Source organism: Sapajus apella, unplaced genomic scaffold (genome assembly GCF_009761245.1).
Source record: "Sapajus apella isolate SASKATOON/1434 unplaced genomic scaffold, GSC_monkey_1.0 scaffold95, whole genome shotgun sequence".
Taxonomy (NCBI): Eukaryota; Metazoa; Chordata; class Mammalia; order Primates; family Cebidae; genus Sapajus; species Sapajus apella.
In genome coordinates this window covers 1,018,409-1,042,153 of record NW_022437035.1, presented here as the reverse complement: position 1 = coordinate 1,042,153, position 23,745 = coordinate 1,018,409, and the positions used below count along the sequence as shown (strand labels likewise).

Here is a 23,745-nt window from a genome sequence, read left to right as displayed (position 1 = left end):
GATGTTTGTCAAGTGCTTGTCTTCTGCAGCAGCAATTGCTAGTATTTCTGACACAGTGGGCCAGGGCCCCATGGGAGCCTGATGCAATTGTGTCCCTTTGAATAAGGTGCAGAAGCCTAGGGAATGGCCCAAGATCACAAGCTAGCAAGTGGCCAGGCTGCCATTTGAGGTCTGTCCAAATCCAAGGCCTGCACTCTTAACCACTGTCATTGGAAATTCAGAGGCCACATCTAAGCTCTCTGTTCCAGCAGTGATGTCTGCTGTGGACATGTGATGGGGAGAGACAGCAAGAGTGTCATACTATGTCCTTGCTCCTCTTTGCCCCTCCAGGAGGTGGAGTCGCTTGTCCCTCCCTTGCATTCACCATCGAAGAGCAGGGCTGAGACCTCCTGGTGGTGAAGCACTCTGCCCAGCCCTTGGTGACCTAATGGCACATGTCATCTTCCACTAAGCTGTTAGAGAGGCCCACTCTTGAGGGGTGCCCGGGTCCCTGGGGGAGATGATCAGGTAAACAGGGCACATGATCCAGCAGCCATGGAACCAGAGCTCACAATGGCTTTTGGGAAGGCCTGTGGTAGACGGGAGACCATGGGCACAGGGACAGCTGGACTGCACTGGCCTCAGTTTGTAGAAACTACAAGTAAATCCCTCTATACCTTGACTTCCCTCTTTGTACCTCACCTGGCATTCTGTTGCCCCTCTTGCCCACCTCTCCCTCAAGGCCATCCTAGGCCTGTTTAGACTGTTGGTGGGGTCCATTTCCAGTCAAGGCTTTCCTGCCAGGTGTTGCTGTGCTCAGTGTGGCTGCACAGCCCAGCCTTCCCCAAACTCATCCCCAGCCCTGCCTGCAGCTAGCTTCCTCGGGCTAGTGTTGGGTCCTCCCTGAGCCCCTGTGGGAGTCACTTTTGCACATGTACTTTTGGAGACAGGCCTGAATAAGTCCCTGCCCCTCCTGGAGCACAGACCCCATCCCCTGAAAGTGAGCAGTGTGAGAAAGATAGGAGAGAGACATTAGAGAACATGCCTGTGAAGGACAGTAGGACCAGGCTTCTGAGCAGAGGATGCAGCATGGGGCACAGTGTGGGGCACAGATGATGCCGCATGCCACCAGGGAGGGTCTCGCAGAGTCGCATGCTGTATGCAGGGGTGGGTGGCTGGCTGGCCACCACTGGACCCTGTCTTCCTCGGCCAGGTACAGAGTGTGGTCTTTCTCACAAAGGAAAGGGAGCTGAGGGGAGGAGCGTCTTCCAGGTGTCACACTAGTTGCCATGAATGCACTGGAGGGGCCGGACTGGGGCAGAGGCAGCAGGAGCACTGCCAACCTACCGTTCCTCAGGGCTCCAGAGTGCTGTGTGCAGTGCTTCTTTCTACACACAATGGCTTGCTGAATTCTCATAATTCATGAGGTGTAGTAGTGCCATCGTCCCTGCCTCACAAATTAAGAAACCAAGACAGACACACAGCAAGTTCCCACCTGAGCCAGGATTTAGGTGTTCTGATCCAAGACCCAGACTGCCTATGGACTGATGGGATGAGGGGAAGGGGAGTACAAGAGGGCCGAAGAGGTAGGCTTGGAGGGCCTGGTGCTCGACCCTGGTGCTCTGATGCTCAGATCCATTGTCTCATGTGTCTCTGCCTGGTATGCCAGGCATGTGGCCCTGGGTCTGTGTGCATGCTCTGTCCTCCAGTGGACATGGTGCCAGGATGCCTCAGAGGGCAAGCGGTGTCCTCCCTGGAGGATGCCACACAGTAGAGATGCCACGCAAGGCCGTGCTAGGATGGGAGGGCACTGCTTATTATCCCACTCTTTCCCCAAGGGTAGTCTTTATTCCTAATATGCCAACACCATCTGGCTTTCAGAAGAAATTGGGATTGACTGTAGCTTTTCCTGGGATATCACCATGATCCTGGCTGGTGAGGAAACGGGCTGGGCTTCTGCTTCTGGCCCTGCCCTTGCCTGTGACCTAAGCAGGTCACCTGGCCTCCCTGAGTACCTCCTCCATCACAAGGATTAACTGAGGTGTGCAGCAGCCCTTACGACTGTCAGAGGATTAAAGGAAACCCAGTCATGTAACAGTGGGAATCAGAGGACAGAAAAGAAAGAAAAAAGTTTAAATTGAGGAAATATGAGCTACTTGGCTATAGTAGGAATTGCTGCACTAGCACTATTTTTAGCATTGCTGAGATGATCTATGGGCCAGTTGCACAAGTAGAGTAAACAAAAGAAACACTTCAAGTTCTCCAGGGAAAAAAGGTCCTGTTTTTAAGAGTCTTAAAAGAGTTAGCAAACTTGTGTGGATTCTGAGCTTATCCCCGAGCTTTCCTTCCTTCCCACATCCTGGGCTCTGCAAGCTTTATGGAACTTCACAGCTTCCGGCTTGCACAGCCCCCATGTTCAGCCTGTAACAGGTGCTGAAGGCTGCCCTGTTTGGGGAGGGGTGAGCCTAAGATGTAGCAGGTGAAGAGGGGGTGCTTCCTGCCTGAGGAGATGCAGTGTGTCCTCACCAGTAGGAGGAAGTACACACAGAGGAGTGGTGGGGACAAGGCCACAGGTTGCCCAGGCCCCTGCCCTGACAGGACCACAGCACAAGCCAAGCCGCCGGCATTCACAGTTAGAATTTTTTTTAAAAATCAAATGTAAGCAGCCTTTAGACCACCATCCCTGGAAAATTATTTTCTGGCTATCTGGAGACAGTTTTCATCTCTAGATATGGATTCAAAACTGTGGCAAAGCCAGGATGCTTGGGCAGAGGAAGATGATCTGCTTAAGCCTTTAGCATTCATGATCCCACGGAATCCCCACGACCATCCTGCAAGGAGGTACAGAAATCCCTGCAGACAGCGCACTCATGACTTGCCTAAGGTCGTATAGCCAATAAGTGGCAGAGCCCAGACTGGGAACCCATGTCCCATGGGCCAGCCTCCATGCCGGAGTTTCTGCCCAGCCTCTCATAAGCAGCTGCTATTTTTTCCCTAGTGGGATGGCAGTGTTTGTATATACATCCACCACCTCAGCCCACAGCCCCCTCTGCCCCCAGCTGCCCTGGGTATTCAGTCAGGAGCTCGCTGTTTAGCATTCCTGAATAGAGGAGCATTTTTCAGCATGAACTTCATTTCCCACCACAAGTTGTTTTTCAGAGCACCTCCCTCCCTCCCTCCTTTTTGCTCCTCTCCTTCCCTCCTCTTTTTTTTTTTTTTTTTTTGAGACAGGGCTTTACTGTGTCACCCAGGCTGAAGTGCAGTGGCATGCGTCATCACAGCTCACTGAAGTCTCAACCTCCCATGCTCAAATGATCCTCCTGCCCTAGCCTCCCAAGTAGCTGGGGCTACAGACATGCACCACCAGACCCAGCTAATTTTTTTATTTTTTCGTAGGGACAGGTCTCATTATGTTGCCCAGACTGGTTTCAAACTCCTGGGCTCTAGCCATACTTCTGCTCTAGCCTCCCAAACTGCTGGGATTACAGGCATAAGCCAGTGTGCCTGGCCCTAGCCACATCTTTCTCAGGCCTGTGTGTGGCACCCTCAGCTTGGGCAGAGCTTCATGCTCTACATGGTTTGTCCTCCTAGGACACTGATCTAGGCCCAGGGAGAGGTACACTTTCAGGCAGAGGTGTGGGGCCTTCAGCAAGGCTTTGGAAAGTAGGCTGAGCAGGTGGCACACTCACACTCAGGACAGCCCAGGCAAAGGCAGAGTCTGGGTGTGAGCAGGCAGGAAGAGGCTGAGGGAGGGCTGTGGCCACGGGAGCCTATAGGACCTGGCAGGAGCAGGGCTGCAAGCACCCCATTTGGGGGCCAAAAGGAAGAGGGGTTTGCTGTTAGAAGCTTCCCTCTTGTGAGAAGACTTGGCAGCGCCGCCACCACTACACTGTCCTCTCAGCCCACAGACCACTGGGTGCTCACTTCACATGGGTACTGCCCACAGAAGTCTAAGCAAGGGGGCCAGGTGGTACCTCCTGTGGCCCAGAAATGGGCACTGTTGGAGTTGCTCCAACAGAAGAGTGTGTCCTTTTGGCAGCGCAACCAGGTTTAGCTTATGATTCATTCTCATGGCAGCCAAGAGCCTGGGGCTACCCAAAGCTCTCTAGGGGCCCTCGCTGACTTTTGAGCCCCAGGGTTAAAGGGCACAGGCGGTCCTGAGGGCTCCCATCCTTTGCTGTGCATATCACTGGGGTTGCTCTGTGTGCCAGGAGCCTCAGTAGGTGTGGCTGGGGTTTGCGGACAGCAGGAGGGGCTCTGAAGACCACAGAACCTGGTCTGAGTCCAGCATAATCCTCCAATCATCCCTGTGTGCCTGCTCCAGGGGTGGACACTGCCCTGCCCTCAGAGTTTAGTCCTGCTGTGACTTCCGGGTCTCGGACCCTTTGACCTTAGTTTCTCCATCTCCAAAGGTGGGCCAGTGGGATGAGGTCAATGGTTTTCCAGTCCTTTTTCCAAAAGAACCCTTTCTGTCATGCCCAAATGGAAAACAGATGAAAGGGCAGCTGTTCCAGCAGAGGCAGGAAGGGCCAGGCCCCACCCGCTCTGGCTGCACCCCCCTGCAGCCGAGGCTCCTGCACAGGAGGGGTGTGAGTCCAGCAGAGGCCATGGGCTCTCCTCTGCCCTGCCACCAGCTGCCATCCCAGAGGAGTCAACCCTTAGCTCAGTGGCCAGGCCTCCTTTCTGGGGTGGCTTCAGTCTGGGAATTTGTCCTCTCTCCCTTTCTCTTCCCTCTTTTCTCCCTCCGCCTTCCCCCGACCCACGCATAACTTTTTTCCTATTTGGAAAGTTTGACCAAGTTGCTTCTGAGAGAGCTGCATTGGGATTGAAATCCAAAAGCAGAGCTTGGTGCCTTGTTACCATGATGACAGGCTGTAGCAGACAAGTGCTCCTAGGGACCAGGAGGAACAGGCCAAGGACTCGCTCACACACAGGCCTCTGTGACAGTATCCTGTACCCACCTGTGAGCCCAGGAAAGATCACTCTAGCCAGCCTCAGGCCCCACTCCCCACCTGAGTAGCTTTGAGCAAGCTGGCCAGTGTTTGTGAGCCTCAGTTTCTTTATCTGCAAAGTGGGGTTGACCAGACCCACCTCTTAGAGTTATGGGGAGGGTCATGTGAGAACACTCTGGGAAAGCAAGCTACTGCCACAGGCCCCCAGGGCCTGCCCAGCGCACAACACTGCCATTGTGTCCAGGGGAGTTGTGATAGGGAAAAGGACTGTGGATAAAGGCACACAGGCTGCAGACAGGGCCCACTGAGGTCAGTGGAGGAGAAGGTGAGATGGATCAGGGCCAATTGAGAAGGCCACATGAAGAAATTGCAGGGATTCAGTTGATTCAAAACACAAGATTTGAAATGCTGATCTCCAAATATGAATAAGTAGTCTAGGATTAAGTTAGGTCAGAGCAGGTAGAGCTTCATAGCTCTTCCCCATGGACCCCACCCCATCACTGAACACAGACTCCCTAGAGTTCTCCAAACTCCCTTGCTGCAGAGGGATATTGAATCATCTGTTTAGACTGCTCAGAGCCTCCTATTGGGAACCCAAGACTAGAGAGAGAACACAGCAGGAACTGGCCACCATAGGTCCAGCTCTGAGCTTATTTCTAGGGAGGAGCCTACCTGGCTGTATTCAGAGGAGGGGTGAAGGAGTCTTGGACTCCAGGCCATGCCTCGGCTTAGGCCCAGACTCCACATGGCCCAGCCCAGCCAGGCAGGCACATGAGGCCTGGGCCTGATGGGGAAAGAACCTGACCCTGCCTCAGGGGTGTGGAGTGCTGAAAAGAGGCTTTGCTGTGGAGGTCTTTGACACAGAAGGCTGGCTCCCAAGGGCTACAGATGAGGCACTCCTCTCCTGGGAGACACGAGATACCTGTGCTTCAGGGAACAGTGGTAAGAGGGAGGGCTCCAACTAGCTGGGAGCCCACTGTCCTTAGCTTTACTTTTTGTGAGGCTGGGTATAAGCACCACTTCCAGTTCTTAGCAGGTGCCCTGAGTGTACTACTGTTTGAGTCTCAGGCCACTGGAGGTACAGGAAAGAGGTGGCTGCCAGTCCTCAGCAAGTGTGCTCGGGAGCTCTCCTGGAGGCCTGCACTGACCTTGCAGTTGGCCAGATTGTCAGACAGACTCAGGAGAAGCCATTCCAGGAGGGAAAACCAAGAGAAGTACTGTGCAGCATGAGGGTCGCTCATGGGTTGGATGGAGGCCGCAGTGGGGAGGGCACCTTAGGCCATTCCTGAAGGGCTGTCTACCATCACCATCAGCAGGCCGGCTCTGTCCTAGGCAGTGAAACCACCTCGGGGTATGGAGGCCAGCGTGCTGTGGCTCCTGGAAGGAACTCTGAGAACAGTGGGCTACATAGCTTAGAGTGCAGGCCTAGAGAGACTGAGGCTGAGGTGGGATTGAGAAGACCTCACTCCCTATTGGCTAAGAGGATATATTTTGGACACAGATAATCAGAGGCACGTCTGGTTCCGCTGGTGGAAGAGCACTGGGTTTGGAGCTAGACCTAGGCTAAATTCTGCTATTCTCCAGTGGGAGCATCGTGTCAGTGTAGAGCTGCTCTGAACCAGTGACTCTATTCCTGGCAGATGGACCCCTGTCCCCTCCTCACAGAAAGGGTGGGAGGCCTTGGTGCCGTAATGGAGGAGTGCTATGCTTAGGTCAAGTCTTTCTGGTCATATCTCAAATCTGTCCCTCTGGTTTGGGGGTAGCTCTGGAGATCTGGACTGAGCCCTGCTCTGCAGGGCAGATGTGGACAAGTTTGTTCCTTCTCTGAGGCAGCACAGGGGATTGAAGGATTTCTCCCTATAGCTGTCATGAGGCTGTAAGAGGTAGTGGGATGTGAGCCTGCTTGGGAACCCGAATGCCCTTGGAGGTACCAGCTCTGCCTAGGACTTCACCTCTGGCTCATGGTCAAGCTAACCCATGCCACCAGAGTGCCTGTTCCTACTACCCGTTCAGCTCAGCCCCCTCCCTGTACAAAGATCCTGTGCAGGGCATCCAGGGAGGACACCTGGCACAGACCACGGCCAGTGCCACCATTCATGGCCTGAAACCAGTTTGATCCCAAGGAATGCTCCCTGCCCCATTGCTTCCCCATGACCTTCCCTACCTTGCAGCCTAGCCAGAGGAGCCAGATCCCCACTAGCCCACAAAGGCCATTTTTTAGGGATCAGGGGTCAGAAGATGGATCAACTGCCCTACTTTTCTCCATATGTGTGTCCAATGTGGCTTTTCTAAGATTCAGGCTCACCTCCTGAGATGAAACAGAAGCAGCTCAGCAGTCTTCCAAAGAGTGGGCTATTCTAAAAGCCTGGGCAGCAAGGTGGGGGTGGGGCTCAGAGGGGCCTAGTGTAAGCATCCTATTGCCTCAGGGAGGCTCTTGATTCCATCGGATCACACTTTGGGCCTTAGCTCACATCAAGAGGGCTTGGAGCCTGCTAGCTAGTCTTCTCTGCCCTACGTGTTCTCCAGATCCCCTCCAACCCCTCTCTTTCCACAGAGGTCCTCACCCAGATATGGTACCCACTGCCACATGCACCCCCTTTGCATGCACTGGCTATGTACCCTTTGCCTTTCTCATTCTCCTGTCTGTCCCAGGCCCCTGTCATCCTCGCCTCCCTCCAGTGGCCCATCCCTCCTCCATTCAGTCCCCCAGGCTGTGGCTGGGTCACTGCCTGTCCACAAGAGCCCTGGCATTCGTGACTGAGATCCCAGCTCTGCCTCCTGGTGACAGGGGACTGTGGGCACAGCCGTCTTGGGGCATCTTTTCCCCTTTGGTAGGGCACTGGTAGCAACGACAGCCCTGTACACACCAGGTACCGCATGTGATGTCCCCGTGGATGTGTGCGTGATCCAGGCACAGCTGTCAACTGAGATAGAGGCAGCTCCAGACTGAGGGACAGGGATCCTTGAGTCGATCCCTGCTGTGACTAACCTGGAAAGGTCATTTCTGTCTTCCCTATCTCTGTATCCTCACTCATGGCTCACACAGGCAGAGCAGTTGGACTCAATGACATCAGAAGCTCTAGCCTACAAGAATCAAGTGGGGCTGCAGGCATCTGGACAACATGGTTTTTGGGGTTCTGAGGGCCTAGGGAGGAGAAACGCATTTCACTCTGTCTTGGCCATTGGTGAAAGGAGAAGAAACTAGCTGACATGGAACTGTAAGGCTCAGCACTGTTCACACTCTAGGTAGAAAAATTGCCACACACAGCTCACACAGAGCCAGTGTCCCACAGCAGGGAGGCAGGTAAGCAGCGGCAAGGCCTTGTGCCTCCAAACCAACTGGAAGCCTCAATGCTCCCAGGCTGAGAATTGGAACTGTTAACGCTGAGGAATATTCTTGTCACAGCAAGAAAGGAGCCAGGACCAGGCACGATGGCTCATGCCTGTAATCCCAGCACTTTCGGAGGCTGAGGCGGGTGGATCATTTGAGATTAGGAGTTCAAGACCAGCCTGGCTAACATGGTAAGACCCCATCTCTACTAAAAATACAAAAATTAGCTGGCCATGGTGGTGTGCACCTGTAATCCCAGGTACTTAGGCAGCTGAGGCAGAAGAATTGCTCGAACCCAGAAGACAGAGGTTGCAGTGAGCCGAGATCGCACCACTGCGCTCCAGCCTGGGTGACAGAGTGAGACTCCGTCTTAAAAAAAAAAAAAAAGCCAGGAGAAATCTACAGGTCTGCATCCGTTCAGGTCTTGGAAGGGATGGCTATAGTATGCCACTAGGGCTATGAGGTCCCCTGGGCAGCTCAGCTGACAGCACCTTTGGCAGCAGCCTAGCTCTGGGCCTTGGATTTGCAAGACCAGAAGCCCACCACCACTGGGATGGGGGCGTGAAGGTACTTACCTGGACCAGCCACGTGAGCCAAAGGCCAAGCACATATTTCCAAGGAGGGTGTGACCACTTAAGCAGGCTCCTGCTGGCCTATGGGTGAGCATGGCTGGGGTGGCCTGGTCTCCTGGGCCCCTGAGGTTGGCAGAGAGCTGCAGCTTCATAGGCCTTCAGGGGTGGTCTTGAGGTGGTTAAGCAGTTCTCTCTCTGGGGCAGTGGTCAGAGGCTTGTGTCCTGGACATCCAGGTGCTTTGTGGTTAATGAGGACCCGCAGGGCTCTCCTGCATATAAGGTGCTAACAGTGCCAGAAAGCACAGCTCTTTGATCCCAAAGAATCCTCAAGGATTGGGGCAGGCAGGCTCACCAGCCTCTGATTGTCATAACACTATCATATGACACTCCAAGGACCTCTTGGTATATACATAAGCACTTCGTTGGGGGTGGGGGTGACAGGATAAGGCTCAGCTTGGTGAGGAACCTCCATGCACAGAGCCTGAGTGTTTTTACCTGTCAGACATGGTGGTATCCATCTCGTGGGGTTTTGGAGAGGGCTGGCACAGATGAAGGCACAGAGTGCAGGGCATCATGTAGTGCTGGGAGTGAGACCAAGGAGGCTGGAAGCCACAGGGCCTTGGAGCCCAGCTGGGAGCAACATTATCCCAAGGAAGTCTCCCCAGAGGTTTTACACTGCAGAGACTTAGCATAGAAGCCCTGAGCTCCCCTCTTCCACCACAGGACTCCCTCCTGCTGTGATAGCCAGGCACTAGCACCCCAAGCTGCCCAGCTCACTGAGCCTCAGTGTCGTCATCTGTGCTGGTAGGTGGAATGGTACCTGCAGACCCCTTCTGTGGCAGTGTGTCTGAGAAAGCACCCATCCAGCCTACTCTGTGTGTGGGAAGGCATGGGTGCTGGGGAAGAGCTAGGTGCGGCCCATGATGGACCTGGAGGCCTCTGGGATGCAGGGTACTAGTTTCCAGGGAGCCACACACTCAACAGAGACAACACACAGTTTCTTCCTGGCCTGGGTGTGAAGAGCACATGTTCTCAGCCTCCTTTGGTCCAACTTGATCTTACAGGAAGTAGATAAGGTATGCAGTAAGGTCATGAGCTATGCAAGGTGTGAGTGTCACTTTGGTACCCAGTCCTCGTGTCTGCTCCCGCCCTATGGACAACTGGGAGGAGTGGCCCAACTAGCTGTGGAGCCAGATCCCAGCCATAGCGGCCTTATTGCTGTGTGACTGCATCAGTGTCCAACCTTTCTGAACTTTTCCCTATGTGCGTCTGTGAAATGACTATATGAATGTATATGGCAAGGGGCTGTTGTGGCTTGAACAGCATGCAGATTTCGAACTTCTTGCTTAAGACCCTGACCATGGCGAGGAGTCCCTTATCCTCACACAGCCTTGAGGTGGCTTGTGCTCATTGAGACTTTGCTGCATATGAATAACCTCTGGGAACACCAGCCTGCTTCTTCCATGTCCCCAGTAGCAAGTCCAGTGCCTGGCAGGGAGCAGTATTCCTCGAGAGGATGCTGAGGCATTGCCTCTGAGCTCCCCCTGGAGAGGGAAGGAGGGAAGAGAATGTGGTATTACCCAGGCTGAAGGGGCAGGAGGGACCTGGGGCTGCCTTGGATTATGGGTGCCTGGAAGGGGCACAGAGTAAGCCTCGGAATGCTGGCTCCAGGAGCCAGCCCGGGGGTAGGCCAGGTAGAAACCAGCCAGCTCAGAGAGATGTCACTAGGATAGGGGCCAAGTAGGTCTGAGGCCCCTGGGTGTCTGTGAAGGGAAAAACAGGGCTATGTGATAAGAGAGAAGCTCATAGGGGAACAGGGTCGGGGGTGGGTAAGCCAAGGCTTGAGGCAGCATCTCTCTCATCTAGCCCATGCAGCCTGGCCCACCCCTGCCTTTTATTGGCCTCCCCTCAGCTGGAGCAGGAGGAACAGCCAGAGTTGGTAGACTGCCCCAGTGCACCCTACCCTCATAGGAAATCAGGAAGATGCAGTGTACACACTGGAGCTGTGAGTGCCGGGGCATGGCCGGATGCTGTGAGTGAGACCCTCCCATTCTGTGCCTGTTCCTCATCTGAAGCAGGGTACAGTACCCGCTTCCAGGCAGGAGTGCAACCCTCCCTTAGCTCTACAAAGCTGCTCATGTCCTGGGGATGGGGTACTGCTGCTATTCTTGGAATGCAGAGGCTAGGGGAAGGGGTGTCCTGCGAGCTGCCTGGCTTCCGCCCAGCCTACCACTCCCAAACCCTACCCCTCAAACCCAGCGCTTTCTTTCGCTCTAGGCCTCACAGCCCAGCTGGAAAGTGAGGCCCCTTCCAGCTGTAAAGCCCATACTTACCATGGCATGTCTTTTCTGCCCTCTACCCTGAGGACATTACTCCAGGGGTCTTCACTCCCCGCTCCCTGCCCAACTGAAACAGCAAGGATAGCTCGGCTGTGGCCAGTCGTTTCCCCCACACACCTACACCTCTGCCTGCCACAGGGCACTACTGGCACAACTCCAGGGGGCGCCATTCACATAGGCACCGCCTGCAGAGCAAGGATAACCCACACACACAGTTGGCCACTGCCATCCCAGCCTGCTACACTCCTGGCCACCCCTACACCGTGCTCTCTGAGGGCCGCAGCTTCCTGCAGTGAGGGCTGCACCCGCTTTGCCCAGCAGTGGTCCGCAGCCTGCTACTGGCGGCCAGACCAGGGAACCCCAGAGGATTGGCCGGCAAAAGTCTGTTGCGCTCCTGGGCCTGCTTCCAGGCGAGTGCCGGCGCCCCGTCCGGCTGCGCCTGCCCCGCCCCGGCCCGCCGCGAGCGAGCGAGCGAGCGACCGAGCCTCCGCGGCCATGGCCCGGTGCCCGCCCTAGCTCCATTGCACAGATGCCACGGCGGAGCCGGCGGGTAGGAACTTGTCGGGGGTGGGGGTAAGGGCGGGGGCTGGAGTCGGGGCCGGGGCCCGGGCCGGACTGCGTGACCGCCTCCGCTGCCCGCCTGGCTCTCCACTTTGCTGCGCTTTTGCTCAGTCTTCCCTGGGTGGGCTCTGGCGGCCGCCCCCCGCCTCGGCGCGCCAGGCGCAGCAGGAAGCCCGTAGGCTGTGGTTTCCCCAGCGCCCCCGCGGAGGAAATCGGCCGGCGGCGGGGTGCGGCGCCCCCATGCCCAGGCCGGGCTGGCGCCCTGCTCAGCGTCAGGTGGGCGGCCAGGCCGGCTTGGGCGGCGGCGCGCGGGGGAGGTAGGCGCTGGTAAAACCCGCACACGCGCCAACACATCCAGCCCCGGGTGAATCCAGCCCGACCAAGCCCTGGGCTAGGAGCTGGCTCGTGGGGGCGTGCGCTGCGCGAAAGCGAAAGCCGCCCGCCGGAGCAACTTTGCGGCGGAAGGCGCCGACGAGGAGCTGCTCGGTGCCGCTCAGGGGATGGTGAGCTGGCCGCCCGGCCGGGTGGGCAGCGCGTCCGGGCGCGGTGCTTCTCTAGCTATAAATAGCTGCTGTGCGGGGACGGGAAAATGGTTCCAGCGCTTTACAAGCACCGGCCGGCTCTATGTGCTGGGCTAGGATCTTGCCCCGCAGAGGAGTGGGAGGAAGAGTGGGGTTGGGGGTAAGGGTTGCATGGGATGGGGGGTGCGGCACATAGAGCCCACAGGAGAGTTGGCGGCGGGGCTCTCCCCACGCACTTGGTTGTTTGTCGTTTCTGCTTTTCCCGGGAGGGGGAGGGGAGGAACAGCCCGGCAGTTCTGGGGACCTAGCGCGCGATGTCTTATTTGGCAGAAGAGGCTGGAAACAAGCGGGCGCCAGCTGCAGGCAAATTGCAGGCTTTCCCAGCCCTTGCCTGCAGAGAGAACTCATTACCTGTGGATGGCGCGGGGAATCCCTTGCCGTTAGTAGCCCAGCCTAGAGAGCCAGGACCACATTGAGCGGGGTGGGGTGTATGAGTGGGCGGAGGCCAGGGCGCCCCTGGTGGCCTGTGCACAACCCTGCGGCCAGAGAGGCCCGCCCTGATAGGTTTGTGGTAGAAGCTGCAGGAACTTCCTGCCCCCAGGGGTGTTCGACCTGGCCTGCCTCTGGGGCCCCTTTCCTCCCAACCTTAGGGGAGGAGCTGGAGTGTGGGAGGGGCCGGTCCCTCAGCTCTGCAGGGCATCAGGAGGATAGGGAGCTGCTGGTCTGGAAACTCAGTCCTGTCTCTAAAGCCTTCTGGACTCCTAAGCAGGGAGGCTCCAGAAGGAGCAATCTGGGCCAGGGCTCGGAGGGGTGCTGCCCATCCGGCCTGGCTCTGTCTGTGATGCCCATCTTCCTTGGGAACAAGCCGGGTAGAGTGCAAAGAGCCTTGTAGGCTTAGTTCGGCTGTAGTCTTGGCTCCCTGCTGGCTGGCTGCCCTGGAACAAGTCTCTCCCCAAGCAAGGTATAAGTGAAATCATGTGTTAAAGGAGCTGGACAGGCAGCCTGTGAAGACAGTTGGCCCCAGGAGATGAAGTTAGCCCTACACGCCCCACGCCATCCCCTCCTTTTCCTCCAAGCTGTTTTGCCATTTTGGTGACATGTGGGCTTCTGGGTGACAGGGGTGTCCCCAAGACTGTGGAAGATGTTGGTGTTTTCCCCACAGCTGCTCCTGACCTCAGGGCCAGATTCCATCCCCTTACTGGCTCCGCTTGAGATGCTTAAGAACAGGCTGGAAACAGGAGGAAGTTTTTATTCTTTTCTTGGTGGGGGAAGGCCCCTAATCTGTTCCAGCAGCCCTCTCTGCTGAGAGGCTCCATCACTCTCTAGCTGCAGCCACCCACTCGGCAGCTGGCCCTCAGCTCAATGCAGTCTGCTCCTACACCCCATGCCCGCTGCTCTTGGGAATGGGATGCCAGTGGGCTCCCCGCCCTCGCCTGTTCTGAGCACTGAGTCACCACGGCACCCGTGCCACGAGGGGTGCTGGAGGAATCCCTCCATCAGGGGAACGGGCTCTCCCTTGGTTGCTCACAGTGCCGTGTTTTCTGTGAACAGAGCTGGCAGAGCTGAGCTCCTCCAGGAAGCCTTGCTCACCCATCTTACCATGGGCATACAGGGCTGGCTTGGAGTTAGGAGGCCCAGGAAGACAGGGCACTCACCCACTGTGTCGGCTCAGGCACCAGGCCCTGCCCCCTGGAGACCAGCCTGCTGCTCATGTGTCCATTCTCTTGGTCTCCTCTTCATGATCCATCCGGAAGAAAAGCTTTGTGGGGAAGGACTTTCAGCCCAGCATTCTTCATCAGAATCCTTAGGTCTCAGAGCCAGATGCTTACCAGTGAAGTGCTCTGTGGTCATTTTCGATGTGTGTTTTTGATGATGCGGGAAAATGCATGTACTGTATTAGCTGAGTTAAAAGTCAGGATTAAAATGACACACTTTCTGCCCAGGATGCTGCAAGTGGTGGGATAGACTCTGAGGGAGTCACTGCTCCACCCCAACTCAGCTGCCTGTTTCCTCATCTGCCTGGCAGAGGCTTCTTCTCTGGCATCAGCTGCATCCTGGTTTTTTCTGGCTTTCTTCAAACACCCCCCACAGCCCTTGCTCTCCTAGCCCATTATTCCTTGTTCCAGCCTCTCTCCTGTCCTCTCCCCCTGGATCACTGGGAAGTTGGGCTTCCCCAGCATCCTTGAAGGGGATTTGTCTGTGGCATAAACTCTCCAGTGCCTACTCAGGGCTAGCCTGGATGTAGCACTAGGAACATGAAGGGGACAAGATATTTTCCTGCCCTCTTGGGAATCAGAGTTACTTTAGGGCTACATCAAGGGCAAAGGGATATGGAGGCCAAGATTTGTGGTTTTGACCTGGAATACTACTTTTCTGGGCAGTCTACAGGCAGGACCCAGGGGCCTGTGTCCCTGTCTGTCCTGACTCTCTGCCTGTGGGCTTTTCTTCCCCCCAGGGGCTTCAGGAGTTCTCTGAGATTTCATCTTGCCTCATAGGTCATGAGCCCCCAGGAAGCCAGGCTCTCCTCAAAGGCCTTGAGGTACAGGTGTGAGCCAGAGAGATGCAGCTCTCCTGCCTACTCCACCATCTGCTCCACCCTAGGCAGTTCAGAGTCCAGGGGGCTGTGGCAGGGCAGCTGTTCCATCCAAGACTCAGGCCCTTGAAACTGGCTGCGGATGTCGGAAGCTAAGGGCAACCCTGCAGGCAGGGCCTGACCAGGCTGGGCCAAGCTCAAGAAGGCTGCAAGCAGACTCAGGCTGGTTTGGATTGGACAATCTGCACGAGCTGGAGAGGAAAGAGACTGCTGTATGAAGCAGATGACCACCTGCCTGGCTGCCTGCCTGCTCCCTTGTTAGGCCAGGTGCCCTGGGTCTCCCAGATGGCTGCTGGCACCTCTCTGCGCGTTCCCTCCTCAGCACCTCTGTGCAGCGCCAAGGCAGCTCCTTCACAGCTATTCCGGTACTGCCAAGTATGGTTCCTTCCTCTTCTGACCTCTTGCTTGAGCCTCACCTGGCATCTCAGCTGGGCATGGCCCTGGGAATGCCAGAATGGGGCAGGGGGTTGCCTCTGAATCCTGTGGGTGTGGCAGCAGGGGACAGCTGGAAAGGCCAGCTGAGAGCTTGCTTAGAGGCCATTTCCTGCAGCATTGCCCAAGGGACTTAATTATGACACCCTGAGGCACCCATGGTGCTGATGGAAGACACTGGCCACCTGCCAGCCACCCCATTCACCGGCAGGCATTCCAGTGGCAGCCTGCCCCTGCCATGGGCTTTTCCAAGGTTAAGAGCCACCTTTTCAAAACTGAGGTGATTTGGCAAAACTACATTCTCCATGCTTCCATCTCTACATCTGTAAAACAAGGACACTGCCGATTTCTTGTTCCTCTGAGTGTAAAGCGGGGCTGTAGGAAGAGACTTGAGGTGGACAAGTATTGCCCCTGAGTCCTGGTCCCACTTTGCATCAGTAGGAAACCTTGGCAGGTCACCTGAACTCAGTTTCCCTCTCTGGAAAATGAGGGGTAAGCTGATTACATACTCAGGCTGTCCCTCCCAGTGTCAACATAGGATGAATCTCTGTGTCCCTACTCAGCCCACACTTGACCCTCATCCACTCTGTGACAAGCTCGTGCCTTGGGTCTGAATGCTGTTCAGACTGGCCTGTGCCTCTTGCTCACCCGTCTTTCCTGCCTTGGAATTTCCAGGGGCACTTGTTTTCCTGAAGAGCCTTTGCTTGTGCCCTTGAAGTGGAGGAAGCTCTAGAAAGAGTCATGACTAAAAGGTGGGGTCCACGAAGGTGACAGGGCTGGGAACCCTCAGCCCAGGGAGTCTCAAAACAGCCTTGGGCTGTGCTACTAAAAATGGCCCAAGCAGTGACCCAGCAGCAGGCAGTGGGGTTTCCTGTAAACCAGAACTGTGTTTGAATCTGTGGCCTCAGGCTGTCGAGCTCAGGGTTGGCCCTGGCTGAGTGAAAAGGCTGTGTCCAGCAGAAAAGAGAGCAGGTGCCCCTCCAGGAGTAAGCTCCCCCGAGACCACAGTGTGCTGGAGACAGCATGAGCCGTGGACCGGGAGTAGCAGTGTTTTATACCTTCAGGAACATCTGTCACCTCTAAGTGGTACCACCTGCCAAGATCGAACAGTCCCCAGGCACTACCCTGCTTCCCAGCCCCCTCATAAATGAATGGACAGGGCAAGAGCACAGGCTGGCCCAGCAGCTCCCCACCACCTCCACTTAACCAGCTCTCGGTTCCCCTGGGAAAGCCTTTCTGGGCTCCCAAATCACAGCAGTCATGCCCTCCCTCTGTGGACCCCTAGGCTCACCCTACCTCGGGACTCAGCGTTTGAAGCTCTGTTTCCTCAAGAGCAGTGGGAGGACAACCAAGTCTTAAGGCTATAGGCGGGGTTTGGTAACTTGTATCAGGCACTCAGCTTAGTCTGGGGCTCCATAAATTATTCAGATTGTTAAAGTCAGACTCTGTGACCTCATCTGCCAGGCATTCTGAAGGTTTGGGGGATTGACTGAGATGCTTGGTGCAGAGGGGGAGCTTTCAGCACAATCTCAGTGTCTTTAAGTGCTTGGAGGCTGCTGGTGTGCACTTGCAGCTGCCCTCAACTCTAAGCAAACATTATCCCAGCCACTCTGGCCACCAGGGAACCCAGCCCTGGTGACCCAGGGCCCAGGAATCAAGTGGGGCAAATCTGAAGACAGCATGTGTGCCTGTGGAGCTGGGAGACACAAGTCAGGGGGTATGGCCAGAGCAGCGGGACCTGGGACTGAGGGAGAACTAGGAGAGGGCCAGAGGATACCCTCCTCATGGGGTTCCTGCTTCTAGCTGCTACTCCTGGTCCCTGCCCATCTGTGATCCTGCCTCTGCCTTTCCCTCGGATGCTATGGGGGTGTTAACCTAGTGCTGGCTCCCTCCACCTGCCCTCAGGCAGGCCTCCTCCTGGTCACTGCTGTCCATGCCCTTCTTGTCTGGCCCTGGCTTAGCTTCCCCCTGGCTCACCCCGGCACATTCCCCACACCCTCTCTGAGGCCCAAACATGTGCCCCCTGGGCTGAATGCAGTGGGTCTTCTGCTGCTGCAATTGGAACCTGGCCATGCCCCTTCCCCCTGTGTGGGTCATGGTGAGGAAGACCAGGTAAAGCAACGGTCATCCCTTCCACCTGTCCCACCCCAGGAGACCCTTCTCAGTACCCTGGCTCTCTAGAACTTCATAGCCCTCCACAGGCCCAGTGTTAGAGGAACAGAAGAGGGAGAGGGCTGCTGTGGCTGCTGCCCCCGAGGGGAACTGCCGTGTCCAGATCATCCTGGGGCTGCTGGTGTCATCCTTCTCATTGGGTCTCTGGCTGCAAACACAGAAGCCCAGCTCTACCTGGTGTATGCAGAAAGCCAGTTGGTTTACTACCACCCAGCTGCTCATGACTCTGCCTGGTGGCTTCCTTCTTCAGACCAGCTTTCTCTGGAGGCCAGCCTCATGGCCACAGGAAGACTCCCCACCCTTCGGGGCATATGTCCATCTACATACCACCGCATGCCACAGAGAAGAAGGGGTATTCCCAAAGACTCTCAATAGGAGGGGAAGCCAGGCTGGGATCCTGGGGCCCACCTGCTGGCTGAATTCCTATGGCTGGCGGGTAGGTCTCAGGCCCTGCTAAGCAGGCAAGGGGGCCAACCCTGGGGGTAGGGAAAGGACAAGCCCGTTACAGAAGAGGGGGCTTTTGGGAATGGTGCCCAGTACATGATATATAAAAACAGGAACCCCCATACTGGGGCATGTGAATGAAGATACAGTGAAGAGATGAACAAGGACACACTAGCCAGCCTGACCCTGCCCGGGAAACGTGCCCTTCAGCACACTATTACCAGGAAAAGGCCAAGCAAGATGCCAAAATGAAACCAGAGCACATGCAAATGTAAAATGCTGCCTTTCAAGCCTCTCAGGGCTGGCTGGGAAAGTTTTGAGAGTCACGATAGCGTGGGGGTGGCCAAGCGGGTGGCATCATCTGTGGTTCCCTTCTGCTTTTCCATGGACTCACTGCCTAATTTGTTTGGTCTTCCATCCTTTCTGAAATCAGCGGTATTATGTTACAAAAGGAAACGGAAGGGAGATGGGGATCCAAACTGCGCTGGCGTGTGTGATGCAAACTAGACCCGTCCTCATGGGTGTGTCTGTTGGTGTCTGGGTGCCCTGGGAGGTGCAGGGATAGGAGGGTCTTTAGCAGGACGCACTGCTGCAGTAGATGGATGCCCAGGAGACAGTGTCTGCCCACTCTGGCGCCTACTGTAAACAGACCCTGTCTGTTGGAAAGCAGGTGTCTTCATAAGCTGCTGCAGGAACCACAAATGCATGGTAGGAAGATGCAGCGTTGATGTTTGCCACCCTAAGTGTGGATAGCTGCAGCACCCTAGTTTTGTCCTTTTCAGGCACTGCCAGAAGGTAGAAGGTGGCTGCCGGCCTCCAAACAGTCCCCCACCCTGCAGGTGGGCCCTCCATGTCACAACAGGAGCCAGTGTAGAGGCCACAAGGGCTCGAAGCTGCAAGTTTTAAGCTCTTCTCAGGCCTTAACGGATCAGGGCAGAAGGTGCCTGGCTTCCCTCCCAGGACTGCTAGAGCAGGGTGGGCCCACACCTGTGGACAGATACTGTGGACAATCAGCAAGGACCCATGGGGACAGGGCCCTGAAAGGGGCACCACGTAGACATCCTGCAGTGGTCCCTGTGTCCAGTGGCCCAGGTCCCCAGAACCCTGTACTGCAGCGTGATGTGTACCAGGCCCAATGCCAAGGAGAAGGCAGTGTCACTCATAACCTTGGTCCATTCTGGGCATTAGTTTCTCCAGCAGATTGGCTGCAAGGTCCCATCTGGGAGCCTGTCAACTTATTTCAGGCCCCTAAGGTCCCACCCCAGAGTTGGGCCTCCTTAATGCCTGTTCCTTCTCATCACTCACTCCCTCCACCATCTGTGCTTTCCACACACCCTGCCTGGACCCCAAGTAGGTTTCAGATGCCATGCTGGTCACTAGGACACTGCAGGGAACTAGACTCTGGAGCTAGTGATAGGTAGGGTGTGCCCAGTGCCGCAGCAGGTAAAGCGGGGGCCAAGGGAGATGATGGGGGGGCAGTTCCCCAAAGCCAACTTTGCCCTGGCTAAGCCTTCATAGAGGAGTGGTGCAGGATGGCAAGTGGGAAGAGGTAGGGGGACCCCGGCATCTCAGAAGCTGCAGATGATTCCCTGGGCACTGCTGAAGGGAGTGGGTGAGGGTGGAGCCTTGCCAGAGCTTCCCTGTAGCCTGCTTTGACTTAGCAGTTCCACCTCTAACAAGTGGTCCTGTGGCTGGGTAAGCACCTGTGCAGGGAAGTGTACACACTGGGCCTCTCACTGTGTCTTCACATTTGATCAGGCTCCACCTAAGTGCATCCCATAGGGGACAGGTCCCGCAAACATATGAGAGGCAACCATACAAAAGTGGAGGCTGCAGAGCAGTGGGCGTATCAATCATTTTGCTGCCACTTAGGAGGAGGAAATAGGTAAGGGTGGGGATACACTTCTGTCCTCCTTGAGATAGTGAGGGGGGTCCAAGAAGCCCCTGGATGGACACGTCCCCTTTGGCACTGTGGCAGGTTCCAGAGGACACCAGACAGGATGTCCCCAAGACTCTTGCCTCAACCTGTGCCATCCATCCCACAGGGCATCTGGCGGATACCCGTGGACGAGATCGACCGGCCGGGCAGCTTCGCCTGGCACATGAACCGCTCCATCGTGCTGCTGCTCAAGGTGCTGGCCCAGCTGCGGGACCACAGCACCCTGCTGAAGGTGTCCTCCATGCTTCAGCGGACCCCAGACCAGGGCAAGTGAGTGCAGCCACTTTGGACACAGCCTAGCATGCTGTGTGGGTCAGGGGCGCACCCACTCCAGGCAGCCTCTCCACTGCTGTGGCCCAGCTGTGAGGCCCACTGTCTGGGAGCCTGGATCAGCCCTTCATTCACCTCAGGGTCCTCTCTGTCCCAGTGTCTAGAACCTAAACAACACCTCCTGCCCCCAGGCACCCTGGGGCAGACACAGGCTGTCATCACTGATCCTGGTTTTGGGTTGAGACTCTGGACAACCCAGGCTTTTCTTTCCTCCTGCTTCCCCCAACTCAGGGTTATCTGGGTGCTATCAGGTTGTAAGGAAAACAGATGTTCAGAAGACGGCTGGGGAACCCCCAGACAAAGGCCAGTAACAGTGGGCTGAGCGACAGGAGTGCCCAGGCCTTAATGGTAAACAGAGAGCCCTCTGCCAGAAAGGGCAGGACAGACAGCAGAGCCATCTGTTGCAGCTGTCATTTATGGGGGGTGTTGGGGGGTCCTGGAAGAGATGCAGCTCAGATGTAGATAGGCCTGACCTGGAGGCTTCACCCCATCAGCTGGGCTGAGCCCCCTCCCATGCCTGCACTGCCTCACCCTCTGGCTGTCTCACTTACCTACCTCGTGCCAGACGGTGTGCCAGGAGTTCAGGGGCCTCCAGCTGGGGCCTGGGGCACCCTGCAGCCATGCTTGAGGAAGCAGCGGTAGGCCTTCCCCAGCTGTCACTGAGCCCAGCACACAGGGTGGACCCACTGCAGAGGGCCCAAGGGCAGCAGGCTGGTGCCAGGTCAGAGGCCTACTGGCTCTGTGGGTAGAGGGAGCTCAGGAGGCTTCTAGGGGAGCAGCCCCAACAGGTGGGCAGTAGGGACACTGAGGAACCAACCTCAAGGCATCCCTAAGGCAGGCATGGGCAACAGCCACCATCCAGCAGTGCTGTGTGGTGTCAGATGCTCTCCCGTCCTCTCTGACTACCCCTGTATGACTGCAGGAAGTATCTACGAGATGCTGACCGCCAGGTCCTGGCACAGCGGGCCTTCATCCTCACTGTGAAGGTGCTGGAGGACACACTGAGCGAGCTCGCAGAGGTATGCCACCTGCATCCACCTCTCCTCCACGGCCCGTGAATACGCTCCCAAGCTCATCCCAGGTGGTGGGCCCAATCCCACCGTTTGCACACACCTAAGCAGGATGTGCCTGAGGATCCCCATCCATGAGGTAGCACCCATCCTGCCTCCTCCTAGGAAGGGAAGGTCAACCGTGGTAATGAATGCACGTGAATTCAGTGAGGCATGGATGCACTTGGTGATTAGTAAGAGACATAGTGACTCCACAAAACTGAGCTCCCCAAAGGCGTGCATCACCCAGGGCAGGGTCCCAAGCCCTCTCCCTAGCAGGCTGATAAGGCCTGCGAGAACACTGTGTGCGTGCATCGTCCCTTTTCAGCCTCGAGGCAGGTGTAGCAGTGCCTCCTTCTCACAGCTGAGCACCTAGAGGAGGCCAGGGAGGTTAAGTAGCCAGCCTAGCCGGTGGGGCTATTGGGAGTTGAGCCAGGACTGCCTCCAGAGCTTATACCTGGTAGGGCTGGCTGTGACTCGGTGCAGGGGATCAGGTTGGCATCCCGAGCCTGTTGGGGAGGAGTCCTTGCCAGCCAGCCGCCAACCGCAGGCCTCGTGCATTAGGGGACAGGAAGACTTGGCTCTGCAGCAAACATGCTTGGTGGCCCTGGACAGGTCCCCTCCCATAAAATGCCCAGAGCTGCCCAGAGTTCACATCATGGAGTCGAAGAAGAGCTGGACAATACTGCCCCAACTCAGCCCAGGCCTGTTATTCAGGAGCAGCACCACCTCCAGAGTCCCATCAGCCCCTTGCTACCTGGGAGTGTGGTAGGGCAGCCAGAGGTACAGAGAAGGGACGGCTCTTCTCATGCAGGCCTCTGGGCCCAGTGTTCTTCTCTGATAACTGGGACACAGCCCTGGCCAGCTGGCAGATATCCAGAGCCAGACAGATGTCAGGTGGGAGAGGCCCAGGATGGGCACACCAGTGCCCAGAGGTGATTCATTGCAGTGGAGACACCAACGACACAGCATCTTGCCTTTGGTTTCTTTGTAGGGGTCAGAACGCCCAGGGCCCAAGGTCTGTGGCCTCCCTGGAGCCAGGATGACCACCGATGTCTCACACAAGGCCAGTCCTGAGGATGGCCAGGAGGGCCTCCCCCAGACGAAGAAGCCCCCTCTGACTGATGGTTCAGGGCCAGGCCCCGAGCCAGGGGGCAAAGTGGGCCTTCTCAACCACCGGCCTGTGGCCATGGACGCAGGAGACAGTGCAGACCAAAGTGGGGAGCGAAAGGACAAGGAGAGCCCCCGGTCAGGGCCCACTGAGCCCATGGACACAGGCGAGGCCACTATTCGCCACTCAGACTTGGAGCAGACAACACCCTTGCTGCCAGGTCGCCCCCCGAGGGACCGGGGCACTGAGAGCCGGCCCACTGAGCTGTCCCTGGAGGAGCTGAGCATCAGTGCCCGGCAGCAGCCCACCCTGCTCACCCCAGCCCAGCCAGCCCCTGCTCCTGCCACCACCATGGGGACCAGGGGGGATGGCCACCCTGAGGAGCCGCTCCCCCGGCTCAGCCGCAAGAGGAAGCTCCTGGAGGACACAGAGTCTGGCAAGACACTTCTGCTGGACGCCTACCGTGTGTGGCAGCAGGGCCAGAAGGGCGTGGCCTATGACCTGGGCCGTGTGGAGAGGATCATGTCGGAGACCTACATGCTTATCAAGCAGGTGGGCGGTGGGCAGAGGCCTGAGGGCACTTGTCTGCTGGCAGCACCCCCACCCTGGCCTTTCTGTTTTCAAGGAGGGTCGTCCCAGGCCTGCCCTTGGGGTGGGTTTAGGTGTTGTTCCCACCCCATCCCCACTGTTCACTTTCTGCAGTGAGCTTTAAAAAGTTGATATTCAGGCCGGGCACGGTGGCTTCACGCCTGTAATCCCAGCACTTTGGGAGGCCGAGGCGGGTGGATCACGAGGTCAAGGGATCGAGGCCATCCTGGTCAATAAGGTGAAACCCCGTCTCTACTAAAAATACAAAAATTAGCTGGGCATGGTGGCGCGTGCATATAGTCCCCGCTACTGGGGAGGCTGAGGCAGGAGAATTGCTTGAACCCAGAAGGCAGAGGTTGTGGTGAGCTGAGATCGCACCATTGCGCTCCAGCCTGGGTAACGAGCGAAACTCCGTCTCAAAAAAAAAAGTTGATATTCAACCTGGAAGAAAGTGAGAGCCCATCACAGAAACCTCATTACACCAGCACAGGGAGTCTGGACCACTGCTCCCACTGCTGTGCTGGGCCTCTGGGCACATCTTAGGGCATTTCTATCAAGACTTCTGTGGCTCTCATTTAAAGATGGCTGCAGTGCCCTGAGTGTGACCAGAGATGCCTTTCTTATTTTGCTTTCTTTTTTAAAAAAGATTTTATTTTAATATATCAGGCACTTTCCTTTTTCTCCATTTAAAATTATTCCGATAGGAAGAATCTTCAAAATTTAGTGACTGGCTGAAATGGGATGACCGTCCCTGACAGTTTTTCCCCTAAACGTGTCAGTGTGCAATGCACCCCCCACATCTGCCCCATATCATATGTACCTTGGGCACTGA

At 56.5% G+C, this 23,745-nt stretch overlaps 1 protein-coding gene across 7 annotated transcripts in view; it reads left to right on the top strand.

Annotated features, from left to right (window-relative positions):
* CABIN1 (calcineurin binding protein 1) overlaps positions 1-23,745 on the top strand; it is a 157,664-nt gene that overhangs the window by 121,197 nt on the left and 12,722 nt on the right. For all 7 annotated transcript variants that reach the window (XR_004262242.1, XM_032256649.1, XM_032256648.1 and 4 more), the window contains 3 exons: positions 19,942-20,105; positions 21,088-21,184; positions 22,209-22,877. Coding sequence is in view for 6 of the 7 variants with exons in the window: in XM_032256649.1 (XP_032112540.1) it covers positions 19,942-20,105; positions 21,088-21,184; positions 22,209-22,877 (930 nt within the window). In the remaining variant the exon portion in view is untranslated. The remainder of the gene's footprint in view (positions 1-19,941; positions 20,106-21,087; positions 21,185-22,208; positions 22,878-23,745) is intronic.